The sequence below is a fragment of the Hyperolius riggenbachi genome, chromosome 4 (assembly GCF_040937935.1).
Source record: "Hyperolius riggenbachi isolate aHypRig1 chromosome 4, aHypRig1.pri, whole genome shotgun sequence".
NCBI lineage: Eukaryota > Metazoa > Chordata > Amphibia > Anura > Hyperoliidae > Hyperolius > Hyperolius riggenbachi.
The window spans coordinates 309,618,013-309,634,816 of NC_090649.1; the positions used below are offsets into that span (position 1 = coordinate 309,618,013).

The 16,804-nt window shown below is 40.4% G+C and overlaps 1 protein-coding gene across 3 annotated transcripts in view; it reads right to left on the minus strand.

Annotated features, from left to right (window-relative positions):
- IFNGR1 (interferon gamma receptor 1) overlaps positions 1-16,804 on the minus strand; it is a 105,793-nt gene that overhangs the window by 9,741 nt on the left and 79,248 nt on the right. For all 3 annotated transcript variants that reach the window (XM_068231659.1, XM_068231658.1, XM_068231657.1), the window contains exons 3-5: positions 14,820-14,986; positions 6,784-6,926; positions 4,525-4,675 (exon numbers count right to left, since the gene is read on the minus strand). In XM_068231659.1, coding sequence (XP_068087760.1) covers positions 4,525-4,675; positions 6,784-6,926; positions 14,820-14,986 — 461 coding nt within the window. The remainder of the gene's footprint in view (positions 1-4,524; positions 4,676-6,783; positions 6,927-14,819; positions 14,987-16,804) is intronic.

Sequence of the window (16,804 nt, forward strand, 5' to 3'; positions counted from 1 at the left end):
TGCCAAATTTCATTCAAATCCGTTCAGACACTGTTGCGTGATTGAGTAACAAGCATCCAAAACTTTCACATTTATAATATTAGTAAGATAAGATTGGCATTTTGGAATTTCCTCCAATGCAAAGACACCTAGTTACACACTGTTTAATTGCTTTTCAATTTGCCATGTTATGTAATTGGAGGACTGCGCATACTGAGCATACACCATTATTTTATAATGGACTTCATATATGACCCCTTAATTAACCACTTGCCGACCAGCGACGCACATCTGCGTGGCCAGGTGCCTCCCTAAGTAATCAGGAAAGGCCGCTCGCGCGAGCGGCCGTTTCCTGTTAGATCACAGAGCGGGTCTCCGTGAATAGCCTGCGAGCCACTGATCGCGGCGCGCAGACTAAATGTAAATGCAGGAGACATTTGTCTCCTTTGTTTACATTGAACGGCGCTGCTGCTACAGCAGCGCCTTAAGGCCATGTGACAGAGGACAGCCTCCTCTGTCACATGGCGGCGATCCCCGGCCGCTGATCGGCCGCTGATCGCAGATCTGCCTTAAGGCGCTGCTGTAGCATCCTGTGCAGCCCCGATCACCAGGGGTGAGAGGGAGGAAAGGGGGGGAATTCCGCCGGAGGGGGGGTTTTGAGGTGCCCCCCCCCGCAACACCCAGGCAGGCGCGATCAGACCCCCCTGCACATCATCCCCATAGGGGGAAAAAAAGGGGGCGATCTGATCGCTCTGCCTGCAACCTGATCTGTGCAGCCCACCCAGCACAGATCATAAAAAAAACCTGCTGGTCCTTAAGGTCCTTAAGGGGGGGATAAAGGCTGAGTCCTCAAGTGGTTAAGAATGTAGAGATCAATTGCTATTAGAGAAAATAGGAAAAGTAAATTTGATAAGGCAACATCTTTGTGGGCGCAATTTGACTCAGTCTCTGAGTATCTATCTTGGGTCAACATTCACAGTGTTTGATGTTAAAAACCTAATACTAATCATTTTGATTCAAAGCGACGCTATTTGTTTACAAGTTTACCAACCAATGTTTGGATTTTTTTTTCCTCTTTTACATTATGTTCATAGCTCTAATGGGTATTTTGTTCGCAGTTAATACCTTTTATAAACGTAATTTATTAATGGCTTTACCGTAAAATTATCTATTTACAAACCAGTAGTGTTCTTCTGCTGTCCATATGTAGATTTTAAATGTTAATAAACATTGATGAAAAAAAAAATACTTATGGTTTCTGTTAGACTCCTAGATATTTTAGAAAAACACCTTTTATGAATTCCATCTTAGTTGCGGTTACATACTGTACACAGTACACATACAAAAAACAAACACCTGTGTACAGTGCCCATTTATAAATAGCAGACGTTGGGAAGTAACTTTTGAGGGCTTTAAAATGAATGTAAAGGATGTGAAATATTTACCACCTGTCAATTGCTGCATAATAACTGCCAGCATTGCTGTGCAGAATAAGCGCAAATTGCGTAAACTGTGGCTGCTGCTGTAAAGCCTGAGTGATGATCATTGTAAGAATCTGGAGACTCCTATTTGCCTGCTCTGTAAAGGAGAGACTTGGGTCAGCAGTGATAAAATGCCTCAGACCACAAAACAGGAGGTGCTGTGATGATTCATAAGCTGACTGTAGAGCGCAGTTTGTCAACACAGAAGGGAGTTTTACAGTGCCTTCTGTTTGTCGGGAGCCCAGTGAACCGTGTAAATGAGCACAGGATCACCTTCAGAGGATGCAGCAGTTTTTCCTGTGTTACCCTGTCAGAAACTATGGTATTCTGTGCAAAACTGCTGGAATGTCACTGACGTGCACTGCAAGTAAGAATCCACCTAGGGTGACTTACTCTTATTTACATTCCTAAGGCCCTATTTAATAAAGTGGCCATTAGCTGATTGCATGAAAAAATGCCATATTTACAAACCTAAAAGTAGCCATCAAACACAGTATGCAGGCGATGTGAACATGCTGGGACAGGAGACCTTCCCAGGAGCACATCTCCGCTTATTGCCACTGTTTACTAACTATAGCCTGCAATGCCTTACAGTAAAGTCATATCTGAAGAAGGTAGGTTATTTTTTTTAGGAAATATCAGGCAAATTACTAAAGGCAGATTCCCCTACTTGGGGCTTCCTCCAGCTCCTGGAAGGTTGTGTGTCCCTCGTCGCAGCTCCACTATCAGTGGGTCACCCAAGGTCCCCTCCGCATCAGCTGGCAACCGGGTGGCTACTGCGCAAATGTGCAGCTTGCGTTCATGCTCCCATCAAGGGGAGCGTGGCCGTGAGTGGCAAGGCCACAGTAGTCGCCGACCTCAACAGCTGCTATGAAGGGACTCTGGGCAACCCGCTGAGAGTGCAGCTGCGGCAAGGGACACAGAAGCTTCCAGAAGCTGGAGGAAGCCCCAGGTAAGTGAATCTGCTTTTAGTAATTTGCCTGATTTTTCCTTTAACAGGTGAAACTAAAATATGAAAAAGGAACCCTTTGCAGTTATAGATTAATTAATTGATTGGAGTCTGACACTTTGAGCCTAGAATAGTCAACCTTTTTACAATATTCTAATGGTCTGAGATTTTGATTGCAGGGTTTTCATAAGCTGTAAGCCATAATCATCATACTTTTAAGAAATAAAGGCTTGAAATATCTTGTTTTGCATGTAATGGCCCAAAGGCAATTTATTTTTCCCCTAGGAGCTATTTTTTCACTTTCTGTTTAAAATAACTTTTCAGCCTTCTTCAGTTGAAAAAAAATGTCAAAAGTAGGTGATAAAAAAACCTGTCAAAATTATTCTGAGTATTTTCTTGCTTGCTGGTTGCTTAAAAGACATTTTATTTTCGAGGTGCAAAAATATCGCTTAGGAGAAAAAGTGAATTGCATATGGCCCAATGTGTCTTTCATATATTCGTTTCACCTTTTAATTTGATTTACTGAAATAAATGGACTTTTGCACAATATTCAAATTTTTCAAGTTTTACCTGTAGATCACTAAATGGCATTTGCTACTTCAAATGTGGGGAACACTAATTACTTCTGGCTCTGCACACGACAGCACTTCTTTATAAGTAGGCGCTCTGTCTTAAGGTGGCCACTAACGATCCAATCTTTTTCAACCAATTTTACCAAATCTATGTAGTAGAAGGGTAAACTGAGTAAATATATTGAATGGAAAATTTAGGCAGTTACCTTATATTACATAGAAATGGTAAGATTGGATGAAAAAGATTGTATCATTAGTGGCCAGCTTTACACAGAGTTCCTTCTTACAGATATTAAAAGAAATTCAAAACATCTTAGCTCTGCTAATCTATTTGTTTTCTTTCCAGCTGTTATGTGAAAAAATTAGGTTTGTCTAATAAGGATTAGAGACATATGAAGCAGCGGCCATGTGATTTGAGCTAACCCTAAAAGCCATTGCTAAGAGGAGATGGTATAATGTCACATCAGGGACGTAACTACAGAGGAGGAGCAGCAACCACAGTAGGGCCCAACCATTATTTACCCCCCCCCCCCCCCCCCCTCCTCCTCGATAGAGAGGTCCATCCTTCAGATCAGGTGTTTTTGTAGCTACACTTGTTATGGGTGTGAAGATCATGACGGCCACACTTGTTTTATGACCCTTGCCAGACGGCTGTGCGGGTCTCCAGGGTTGGCAAGGGTAAGTTTGGCTGGACATTCCCATGATTTGTAGTTACAATCTTGCATCACATAATCAATTGTGTACTTTGTAAAGCCCTCATGCATCTCTTCCTAAACTCTGCCTTTCATATATGGGGCTTGTGCATTTTTCTTAATAGCGGTCTCTTCCCAGCTTTTAGGCCTGGAACCCAATACAAATCGCAATCGCTAGCGTTTTGCATAAGCGATTTCATGAGCGTTTTCTGCAATTTTGGTAGCGATTTTAAAAAGTGTAAGCGTTTTGCCAGCGATTGTGTAGCAATTAGCGTTTTTAATTCTGATTGGTCCTTTCAATTATTTTTTTTATTTTTTTTACAGTGTGCAGTAACTTCAAATGCTAGCAAAATCGCTCTGTGTAGGTTTTCACAAGCGATTACGCCAGGGTTTATATACTTTACATTGCAGAAACGCTAACCGCTAAAAATGCTGCATGTCCTGAGTTTCAAATTTTGGTAATCGCTCCAGTGGAATTTGGCCCATCCATTAACATTAGCTGAGCGTTTAGGGAAATCTCTAGCGTTTTAAATCGCTCCCTAAACGCTCACAAAATCACTCCAGTGGGTTCCAGCCCTTAGGGAGGATCTGGATAGCTCTCTAGCCACATCTGGATAGCTCTCTAGCCACATCAGCTGCTGCATAATGCTGCCCCAACCCACACTATACTGAGACACATCGGAATTTGATCAGTCAGTATTACCTTTGTGCCTATGCATGTCATCTTAGCCTCATTACTGGTGTAGAAGTGTCTGCACAGGCAGTGCTGCAGAAGTGGTAAGGCTGTACCTTCTACAGGGTTACGTTGCAGAAAATACACATTACATTACAAATTTAACAGCATAACTTACGCTCCTCTTTTAAAGCAATACAGGTCTTCCCTGAAATCTCCCATTTCAAAGGCAACTTTTGTATTATGCCCTCTGCAGAAAAACAGTGCTCTTCATTATCTAAAATTGGAATGTCAATACTACAGGCCTGGTCATCACAGTCATCTGTTCTCTGAAGGAAGAAAAAAAGAAAAAAGGGGAGGATACTATGAAGATGAACCCATATTAAATTCAAAGCAGAATAATTTATATTTTGTAAAAAAAAAAAAAAAAAAAAAAAGGAAAGTTTTTTTGCACAAGCTAATGGCCTCAATTCACTAAGATCATGCTGGAGATAATAAGGTAAGAGAAAACTTACCTCCACACAGTGAGAGAGTTATCTTATCTCTTCATTCCTTAAGTTACCTCCTCTGTAGTTCATTTACCTCCTCTGTAGTTAATTTCACATGCAGTTAATTAACAGCCTGTCTAACTCTGGAGTTATTTTAAGGATTGGAGAGGTAACTTAAAGACAGAAGAGTTAACTTTAGGTTTGCCTGAGGTAAAATGTTTCCTGAATACTACATGCCTTATCACCATGGTAACAACTCTAGAAACATTATTAAAGACAGGAGATAAGCTTAGTGAATTGAGGCCAAAGTCTGGTACACATCTTCAACTTTGATTGGCCAAACACTGACTAATTTTACCACCTCTGTGTAGTATGAGGGTCAACAGATCCCTCTGGATAGTCCACCCTTTCTTATAGCCCTGTGTTCCTGCACTAGGACCCTTTGAACAGATTTACTAATACTATGGAATATGTTGCTCACGGCTGTGCTCCCCTCCATGTATGAGAACAGCCACACTGCACCGGCACTAGTAGGGTTTGAGGAAAAAGCTGTGAACGAGCGACTTGTTGCTACTGCATGTGTGCAAACTCTACTAGTGGCAGAGCAGTTGCGATTGTACACAAAGGGAAGCATGGCTGAGAAGAAGAGGGTCCCAACAAGCAACAGAAAGTTTGATAATGATTAGGGAAGCCTCTGGAACATCCTGATCTTCCCTCTACTGTTAAGTACCTATTTTGTTTTCTTTAATGCTAAGTACACAGCATTCAATTTCCCGACAGATCGACCGGTCCAAATGATTATTTCCAACGTGTTTGATCTGCTGCCATTCGATAACGGGATTGATTCTGCGATCACTACTGAAAAAGAAAAAAAAAAAAAAAAAAAAAAAAAAAAAAATCGATCCCGTCGGAAATAATAGTTTTGATCTGCCGGAAACTTGAACGGTGTGTACCTAACATTAATACTTTCCTTTACAGGCAGATTTCTAAAGTTTCACACCAAAATTAGACTATGGAATTCTATAGTTCAATTTAGGAATAGGGCTATAAATGCAATTCTTTATCTCATCCGGTTTTATTTACTTCTGGTTTGCTTTAGCAAAAACCATAAAACATAATAAGGTCTGGAACCCACTACAAATCGCTATAACTAGCGTTTTCTGTGAGCGGTTTGTTAGCGATTTAATCAGCGTTTTCTGGCCTTTTGGTGAGCGTTTTGCAAAAATGGCACAGCGTTTTGTGAGTGATAGCGATTAGCGATTTGCAATATGATTGGTTAATTAAATTTTTATTTATTTTTTTTAACCAAATTTAGCCAATGTGTTGGATTTGTTGACCTTTTAAAGGGTACTACACACCTGTATGAGTGGCAGCATCACATACTTCAAACAATAAATTAATGATAATAATACTAATAAGTACTCAAACAGAAACAATAGTGGTAGTTTACTTAACTTTTATTTTCTTTTTGCTTTTTTAATGTTTGGCACCTTTTTCTTCTTTTTTTTTTTTTTTTTGAGAAAAAAAACCTCAAATACAACTTTGTATCTGTATGAATCACACATAACCCACAGTATTTTTAGAGTGATGTATTCTGTGTACAGAGCCTGCAGGAGACTGTTTTTTAGGCCTTCTGGGAAGCACAAGGCCTTCTAGGGAGCGTTTCAGACAAGCAAAACGCTAACTAAATCGCTGTGTAGGTTTTGACCAGCGATTAGGCCAGCTTTTATATACTTTACATTGCAGAAATGCTAACACTAAACAATGCAGCATGTCCTGCGTTTTGGTAAACGCAATCGCTCCAGTGGAATTTGTCCCATCCATTAACATTAGCTGAGCGTTTAGGGAAATCGCTAGCGGTTTGAATCGCTCACAAAAAATCGGGTGGGTTCCAGTGGGTTCCAGGCCTGAAGGTTTATTTCATAGAAGCTAATTAAATGCAGCCATACCTGAGTAGTGTTTCGGAAATATACGTTGTAATTAATTTCTCCGTATTGCTCAATCTTTTTTGCATCAATGCGTGGATGCCAAATTTCAATCACAATCACCTTCTCCGCAATGGATGTAGTCAGTGCTGGAGGACCAAGAATTCCTTAAAAGACAACAAATTCTAATTAAAAAAGATATGCAATGTAGCAGTAAAGATAGCACATTTTTTAGAATATAGTGTGTACATACACTGCAAAAGTATTGGTGCCTGCTTTTACACACACATGAACTTTAATGACATTCCATTGTTAATCTATAAGCTTCAATATAGCGTTGGCCCAATCTGTGCAGCTACAGCATAACTACTTCAGCTCTTCTGGGAAGGTTTTGCATAAGGCCTCTTTCACATCTAACAACGCGTGCAGGAGCCGTTCTCCTGCACGCGTTTTACTACCTGCGCTGACGTCGGGAGTCTGCGGTGCGACGCTGAGTAGCGGCGGTAGTATCAATTAACCCGATGGGGAAACACAGATTCCCAACGATAAAATGCACCTGGGTGCGTCATACCGCAACGCATCGAAACGCAGCGTCGGGTGTGAAAGGTAAAAGGAAAGTCTATGGACTTTCCTTTTACCTTGGTTAACGCAAAGTATAGACTTTGCGTTAAATCGCTGAAAAAGGGCTCTGGTGTAAAAGAGCCCTAAGGATTAGATGTGTGTTCTTCCAGAAGAGCATTTGTGAGGTCAGGCACTGATGTGGGACTAGAAAGCCTGGCTTACAGTCTCTGCTCTAATTTCTCCCAAATGTGTTTTATCTAGTGGAGGTCAATGCTTTATACAGGCCAGTCAAGTTCCTACACACCAAACTCACTTATCCATGTCCTTATGGACTGGTGCACAGGAATCTCCAACCTGTTCCCAAAAACTTGGGAGCATATAATTGTCCAAAAGGTCTTGTTATCCTGATGCATTCACTGTTCCATTCACTAGAACTAAGGCGTCAGGCCCAGCCCCTGAAAGTCAACCACGCCATAATTTATCATCTATCAAACCTTACAAGTGGCACAGAACAATCAGACAAGTACCATTCTCCTAACAACTGTCAATTCAAAGGACCAGTCTGCTTTCAGCAGACTAAAAAGCATGCTTTAGAGTACACGTCTCTACTGCTCTAGTCCAGTGGTGGCGTACTCAGACAATTACAATCCTCCTAGCATGTGCCAAAATGACACTTATCTATCACATTGCTGGACTAAAAGGTGTGAAGTCTAGACATCTGCAGCTATTGACTGTGCAGAAATGTGGCCAGTCAGTTTATGTTGACATGACCTACCACTTTGTGGCTAAGTTGCTGTTTTTCCAAATTGTAAAGGACTCGCGTGGTGAGGCTTATAATCTATCTATTACCCACCTTGGGCTTATTCCAGCCCCAAGCAGTCATTTCAGTCCCTCGCCGCAGCTCCAGTCCTCCTCTGTGTCCTGCAGGCCACCTGTAAAGAGTGGCGACCAGGTGGCGGTTTGGGGCTTCTGCGCCGGCATGTTTGTCCACTACATCTGGTGTGTACTACGCCTGCACAGTATTAGTGAGTAGGAGCAGTACGTGCCAGATGATGGACGCATGGGCCCAAGTGCCTGCACAGGCGCAGAACCTCCGGCAGGTCACTGCCCTTTACAGGCAGCCAGTGGGACACAGAGGAGTACCAGAGATGCAGCGAGGGACTCCATTATCATAATCTTGTATTAAATTTGCATCTGGCCCTTTATATTCTATATTTGCATATATTATTATTATTGTTATTAATTTATAAAGTGGCAACATATTCCATGGCGCTGTACAAAGAAGGAAAACAAACAAGGTGTACATAAAGGTAGACAATGATATACATCAAATATGGACACTGGTACAAAGTACAGAACTGGTGGTTGCAATGACAGATGTAACGTGATGAATAAAATGTATAACAGACTACAAGCTATGAAATGAACAACAAAATCCAAGACACAGAAAGGGTGAGAGAGCCCTGTCCTTGCGAGCTTACAATCTAAATGAATGGGGGGGGGGGGGGGGGGTTAGAGGTATGCAACATACATACAAGCACAGTGCCTGTTTACGTTATCTAGTAAGGAGTAAAACTTGAGAGGCTGAAGGGGAATGGCCTAAGTTAGAACATATGTTTATCAGAAAAAGTGAGTTTTGAGGAAGAGTTTAAAGATTTCAAAGGTTGAAGAGTGACGGAGCTGCTGTGGAAGGGCATTCCAGAGGAGGGGTGAGGCACGTGAGAAGTCTTGTATACATGAATGCAAAGAGGTCATTCTAGAGGAGGACAAAAGAAGCTGCTGTGCAGATCTGAGATTGCGAATGGGTTGGTATCTGGAAATTAGTGAGTAGATGTACGTGGGAGAGAGATTGTGGAGAGCTTTATAGGTTAGGGTTAAGAGTTTAAAATGGATCCTTTTGGTAATTCGCAGCCAATAAAGAACTTGCCAGAGAGGAGCAGCAGAGGAACACTGAGAAGAGAGATGGATGAGATGAGCAGCCGAGTTCAGTACAGATTCAGTTTGTTGGTAGTCCACCAAGCAATATACAGTATTACAATAGTCCAAGCGAGATATAATAAGAGCATGCACAAACATTTAAGCAGTGTCCTCATTTTAGTAGTGTCCTGAGTGAGAAAAGGTTGGATGCAGGATATGTTTTTTGAGTTGGAGATGACAGGAGCTGGTTAGGAAGTGAATGTGAGGACGAAATAAGAGAAGAATCAAATATTACCCCTAGGCACCATGCTTTTGGAACTGAAGTTATGGGGGTGTTATCAACATTTATTGTTATATCAGGCAGATAGGTGGACAGAGATGGGGGAAAGGGCGATTAGTTCTGTTTTATTCATATTGAGTTTTAAGAAGTGAGAGGTCACGAAAGACGATATGACAGGCAGGCAGTTGGGAACATGTGTGAGGAGGGAGTTAAAGTGAACCTCCGGATTAAAAATCTACTCAGCAGAACTGAAAAGGCTTGGTGTTTAACAGTTTCACAGCATCAGAATTTTGTTTTTCTTACCAAAGCATCATTTTTAGCTGCATTTTTAGCTAAGCTCCACCCATCAAAGAAAAAAAGCCCGGGCTTTTTTTCCCTGATGCTGTGCAGAGCATGATGGGATTTCCTTTGTCGTTATTCACGTTGCCTAGCAACTGGGAGAGGTGCTCAGGACACAGGACAGTTGGAACGGTGTCTCATGCTCCCTGTCACCTCCTTTCCAACAAAAAGATGGCTGCCATCATGAACTCAAACATTTGCCTGTTCTTTTAAAACAGTGTGGGTAAGAGATTATATTACCTATCTATTTTAATTAACATAACTAATGTAACTTAATGACAGTATGTTTGTTTAGGCTGGAGTTCCTCTTTAAGGTCTAGGGCCGAGAGGTACAGTTGTGTATCAGCTGCATATAGGTGGTATTGAAAGCCAAATGAGTTTATTAAGTTACCAAGGCAATGCATGTAAATGGAAAAAAAGAGGAGAGGACCGAGGACAGAGCCTTGAGGTACTAACACAGATAAAGGATGTGGAGAGGAGGTCTGATCTCAGGAGACAGTGAAAAGCCTTCCAGACATAACATATATGTTAAAGAAAGGTGGGGGGAAAGGCTGCGCGTTCCTAAACACATGTTGCAATTGAAAGGTTAATCGCACAGGCATACACCGCCTCTGTCAGACTGAAAAATGCATGCCCTGCACCCTAGATAAGTGCTAACATTTATTAAACTAGAAGGAACTTGAGCTTCCAATATGGTTTGCATGCAAAGTATATTATACTAGACACTTGCGCCACGGTGAGGCAAACCTCCGGGCAAGTGACCTAACCTAAATTTAAAACCTTGGGAGCAGCTAAGCAAAAAAAAATGTGCAACTTACATTTTGTTGAACAGCGAGGAGAACGCCTGCGCATACCACTTAGGCCTGGTGCACACCAAAATCCGCTAGCAGATCCGCAAAATGCTAGCAGATTTTTAAACGTTTTTTTTATTTTTATGAGGCGTTTTATGGATTGCTGCTGCGGATTTCAGTGTAACATATTTCATTTATTGTTACAGTAAAGCTGTTACTGAACAGCTTCTGTAACAAAACCGCATGGCAAACCGCTCTGATCTGCCGTTTTTCAGAGCGGTTTGCGTTTTTCCTATACTTAACATTGAGGCAGAAACGCATCCACAATCCAAAAAATGCCTCACCCCGGGAGTATGAGTTTCTGCAAAACGCCTCCCGCTCTGGTGTGACCCACCCCATTGAGATACATTGACCAAGCGTATCCGCAGCCGCAAGCGGCTGCAGAAACGCTCAAAAAGCCGCTCGGTGTGCACCAGCCCTAAGGCTGCATCTGTAATGACCACCAGCTCAGTGTGAAGCACCTATATAGATTTTCTGCACACTTTGCATTTAATTCAGATGCAAATCATATGATTTGCATCTGAATTGAATGCAAAGTGTGCAGAAAATCTTTTTAGGTGCTTCACACTGAGCTGGTGGTCATTACAGATGCAGCCTTAGTGGTATGCGCAGGCGTTCTCCTCGCTGTATAACATATATGTTGTTATTTATATGTTAATCAAATACCAATATGTAAATTAGTGATGAGGCTATATATATATATATATATATATATATATATATATATATTTGAACTTTCTCTATGCCCTTTATTGATGGTTGCTTTATTACCATGTCTAAATATGTGCAGCGGTGCTGGGAGGGATGAGGCAGTATATCCATTCAGGCGTTTTGAGCCTGACGCCCTCCCTTAGAGCTACATTATATTTACTTCCTGCTTTTGCATTCCAGCATGGTTCCAACTCTTCCTGGTGGCTGTCCTGTGCCTTCCTGTTGGGGCCGCCTACTGAGAGTCACGTGTGACGATGCGTCTGGTGAGCACACGTGACCTCCGCTCCTCACTACTTAATCTGGCATTTTTACACCAAAAGATTGGTGGAGATACCCCCACTCTGAAAAAGCGATGTGACTACCGCGATACCAGTCCATCAGGGACTCCCCATCTCCCATACTACCTGCACCTCTGATCCTAGCTCAGTATACCTCTGTTCATTGCACTCTGTGTCCAAAGTACTAGATTGACCTGTCTCATCCAAATTCAACATGTTTTGTACATTTTATGCTAACAGGTATGGTTGTTTACTGTTCGACACTTGCTATTTTTCAATGTTGTTTTTTCTAAATATGATTTTTTTTTATGCCATTCACATTGAGACATTTGCACTATTCTAGCATTTTTTTTTTTAATCAGTGGTTACTAAACCTGGGTTTTGATCCTGAGAGAGCTCTATTAATGAGTACCTCAGGTGATGGTTACTTTAACCACTTCATGACAACACGACGTATATATATGTCCACTGTATTTGTGGAGAGTGCTCTGAGGCCTAGTGCACACCAAAAACCGCTAGCAGATCCGCAAAATGCTAGCTGATTTTGAAACGCTTTTTCTTCTTTTTCTGTAGCGTTTCAGCTAGCATTTTGCGGTTTTGGGAAGCGTTTTTGGTGTAGTAGATTTCATATATTGTTACAGTAAAGCTGTTACTGAACAGCTACTGTAACAAAAAACACCTGGCAAACCGCTCTGAAGTGCCGTTTTTCAGAGCGGTTTGCGGTTTTCCTATACTTAACATTGAGGCAGAAACGCCTCCGCAATCCAAAATCTGCAGCAGCCCGGGAGTATGCGTTTCTGCAAAACGCCTCCCGCTCTGGTGTGCACCAGCCCATTGAAATACATTACCCAAGCGGATCCGCACCCGCAAGCGGATCGCAAACCGCAGCCGAAACGCTCTGGTGTGCACTAGGCCTACCAGTTTGTTAATAAATGTGGCACATGTGGTATCATTTTAACCGTGACAAGTTGTAGAATACATTTCGGAGCTTCTTAAAGCTTGGATCCACGTCACATAAATATTAGTTAGGGACAAACTAAATCAAAACAAAAAAGGGCAATTTCAAAATTTTGATCACACTTGGAAAAGTTGTAGGAAAACTACAGACATATGTGGTAACATTTTAACCAAGATAAGTAGTAGAATAAAGTTTTAAGGTTGAGGCCCATGTCTTGTGTATTTTTTTAGCCATAAATTGAATCAAAAGCAATTAAATGTTTGCATATTCCGTACTAAAATAAAAGTTAAAACAAAGTTACAGAATATAAAAGAAAAAAACTATTTTTACCTTAGGAACTTGGCTTTTTAAATAAGTATGCCATGAAGGTATATTCCTATTTTTGCAAATAAGGTCTTGCAATTGATAGTGTACAATGAGAAAATGAAAAACAGAAAATAGACACCTTTATTTCCAAATACAATATTGTCACCATACACTGTGGTAGGAACATAATCTAAATGTGGTTATAACCAGGATGGATAAGCAAATAAAATGTGTGGGTATAACTTCTAGTTAGCACTGTTTATTGTAAAGCTATACTGGATGTAAATTGAGAAATAGTGTGTTTTTTTTCTATTTTTTTCCCTTATTTTTTCCTTTTAAAATGCATAGAAAATAAGGTAATTACTAAACAAAATTATTACACGCTAAAAGCCTAATTTGTGCTGAAAAAAACAATATAAAGATCATTTAGGTGTGGTAAGTAGTAATAAAGTTATTGGTGAATAAATGGCATCAGCGCTGATATGTGAAAATTGCTCTCGTCCTGAAGTGGTTAACCTACATCTTGATATTTACATATGAGGTGCTTTAATTGTTTTTATGGTTTAAAGTGGAGTTGATTATTTCAATAAATATGTTTACACTTTTGCATACCTATATGTAGCGCTGCTTCCATGAGCTTATTGTTTCTATCTTTAAATGTTTATTACGAGCTCTAACATACACTTGCTGTAAGAGTGCAGTGATCATCCCCGTTTTGAGGAACTGAAATGGCTGCTGTAAGAAACCCCAAGTGAGTAAAAAATAGATTGTAACCCTCATCTCGTGAGTCCTTTAAGCTTTAGTTTACTGTGAAATATTTGGCTACTGCGTGAGGAAATTGAATGAATGGACTTATTGCACAGCTTGCATCCTATCATGGTACCAAGCTGGAATTCACTGAGCTCCCGAGAGTGAGATATTCTTTCACAAATGTTTGTAGAAGTAGACAGCATGCATTTTATACACCTGTGGCTAGGGAAGTGAGCGGTACATCTAAATTAATTGATTTGATAGGGGTCCCAATCATTTTGTCAATATAGCATATGTACAGTTGACATAAAAAAAAAGTGTCCGCCCCAGTTTACACGACAGGTTATTGTGATATAAAAAAAATGAGACTACAATAAATAATTTCAAAAATATCCCACCTTTAAAGTGACCTATAACCTGCACATTTCAGAATTTAAAAAAAAAAAGTACAATAAGCTTTGTGCACATCATTAAACTAACTCTTTGTTGAAACACCTCTTGATTTAATTACAGCATTCATGCTACTTTTTGTGTATACATCTGCCACCAATTAAAGATACCCAGTTGCCTGTTACAGCAAAAGCCATGGTGCGCAGAGAGCCAACACTGTTGAAAGGTATCAGTCAGCAGAAAGGTACGAATAATGTCCACTGCATTGGATATACCATGGAGCACAGTGAAGACAGTCAGCAAAAAGTGGAGAAAATATGGGGCATTGCCAAGAACTATAATGTTCCTCCTGACCAACTGGTCAAAATACAGTATAATAAAGATGGGAAACCTTTTGAATTTATTATCATCCCATTTTTGTTTACATATCAGAATCCTGCCATTTTAACAGAGGTAAGTACAATTTTTTATGTCCACTGTAATCTGTCAGAGCAATAGCATGCTAAATCAATATTGTATGAAGTACAGATTTTTAAGAAAATCTCATACTTGATTAAAAAAAATTATACCAAAAAAGGTTTGACGAAGACAAAGATGAGAAAAATTATAAAAAATAGCTTTGAAGCTCAACTCTGGGCTATCTAACCCTCCTTTATTTGCACATCGCTAATATTACAGAGGAGCATAGAGTTCAGCTTCATATTTTAATAGCAACTTACCAATATCAGTCAAAGTAAACTCCTCTGATGTATAGTTGCTTTCTTTATCTCCAACCAAAGCCTTTACTCGAACTTTATAATATGTGAAGGGTTCAGTTACAAACGAAAGTGCACAGTAATTATGCAAAATATTCTTGCAATTTTCAATTACTGTCCATGCTTGATTTCTGAAAGACAATTGAATATAATTCAGGATTGTTGGGAGACATTAATACTGTATGTACAAAACATAACACTAACATTAAAACCAAATGCGATTATTTTTGTAATTGTTCCCCCTTACCTTACACTAAAGCCCCCCCCCCCCTTCTAACCACCCATCACCACTGTGACAATATAGGGAAGCTCAATTATAGGGGTGATGTCACAACTCAGGACGACCATGCCACCCCTGGTTACATGCTTAAAGAGAAACTCCAACCTAGAATTGAACTTTATCCCAATCAGTAGCGGATACCCCCTTTTACATGAGAAATATAATGATTTTCACAAACAGACCATCAGGGGGCGCTGTATGACTGATTTTGTGCTGAAACCCCTCCCACAAGAAGCTCTGAGTATCGCGGTACGCTGGGCAAACTGCCACAATGTAACAATGTTCACAGACAGGAATTAGCTGTTTACAGCTGTCTCTAACAGCCAAAACAGCTAGGAGCAGCTACATAACCTGCCCACAGTAACAATGTCACCATGTAATACATGTCAGAATGTGAATCTGGGAGAGGAAAGATTTTACAATGAGCAAACACTGACTAAATCATTTATACATAATTATGGTAAAAAATGAAGCACTTTTTTTACTACATTATTTTCACTGGAGTTCCTCTTTAAATGCTTCCAGACGCTGGTTCCTTCCCTTCATAGACTATGGCCTCAATTCACTAAGATCATGCTGGAGATAATAAGGCAAGAGAAAAAAAAAAAAAAAAAAAAAAAAAAAAAAAAACTTACCTCCACACAGTGAGAGAGTTATCTTATCTCTTCATTCCTTACGTCACCTCCTCTGTAGTTAATTTACTTCATCTGTAGTTATTTTCACACACAGTTAATTAACAGCCTGTCTTTAACTCTGGAGTTACTTTAAGGATTGGAGAGTTAACTTTAAAGACAGAAGAGTTAACTTTAGGTTTGACTAAGGTAAAATGTTGCCTGAATACTACATGCCTTATCACCATGGTAACAACTCTAGAAACGTTATTAAAGACAGGAGATAAGCTTAGTGAATTGAGGCCAATGGCTAGGTCCACACTGTAATGAATTAGTGACATGGACAGTGACGAAGTGTCACCACTGCATTGCACACATCATGCATAGCATTTCATCCCGTGTCTAGAATTATTGCGTACCCCATGGTGCGTTCCGCTCACCACAACAGAGGCAGCAGACCCTTTGACAACAGCCATGTATAAACAGATCCTTTACATAACATAGGATCCAACAACGCATCTGTGTATCCACTGCTCTCCAATGTAGCAAATGGAACAATTTACATGCTAGTGTGAACCAAGCCTAACATTTGAGCAGTTTAGTGGCATCCCACTAATAGTGCCTCCAACAACTTCTGGTGATAAAGCCACAACACCACTCTTAGAAATAAATGAGAAGGTGGACAAGTAGCCGCACCTCCTGCACTTTCCCATAGAAGAAACTGAGTGATGCCGGGTTACTGCAGCCTGCCTCTAAAAGGTTCCAGTGGTGGCCAGGCCAAAGGATATAATGATCCCGATTCAACTGCTTAGATTCCGGGTGCTAAACAGATGTGTACATTACCAGGTCCAATTACAGGAGTATACCAAATAAAGATTTAAGACTTGCAAGATGACGCTTTTCTACATTCCTAGGGAGCAATCGCTCTCTACTTAAAAGATGCATTTGCCCACTAAGAGAATATTGTGATTCAAACTGAAAACTAAATGGGCAGCTACGATTATGAAAACTAGGAAGATCTCATAACTCATAACTTATTTCCTTTTAAACAATGCTAA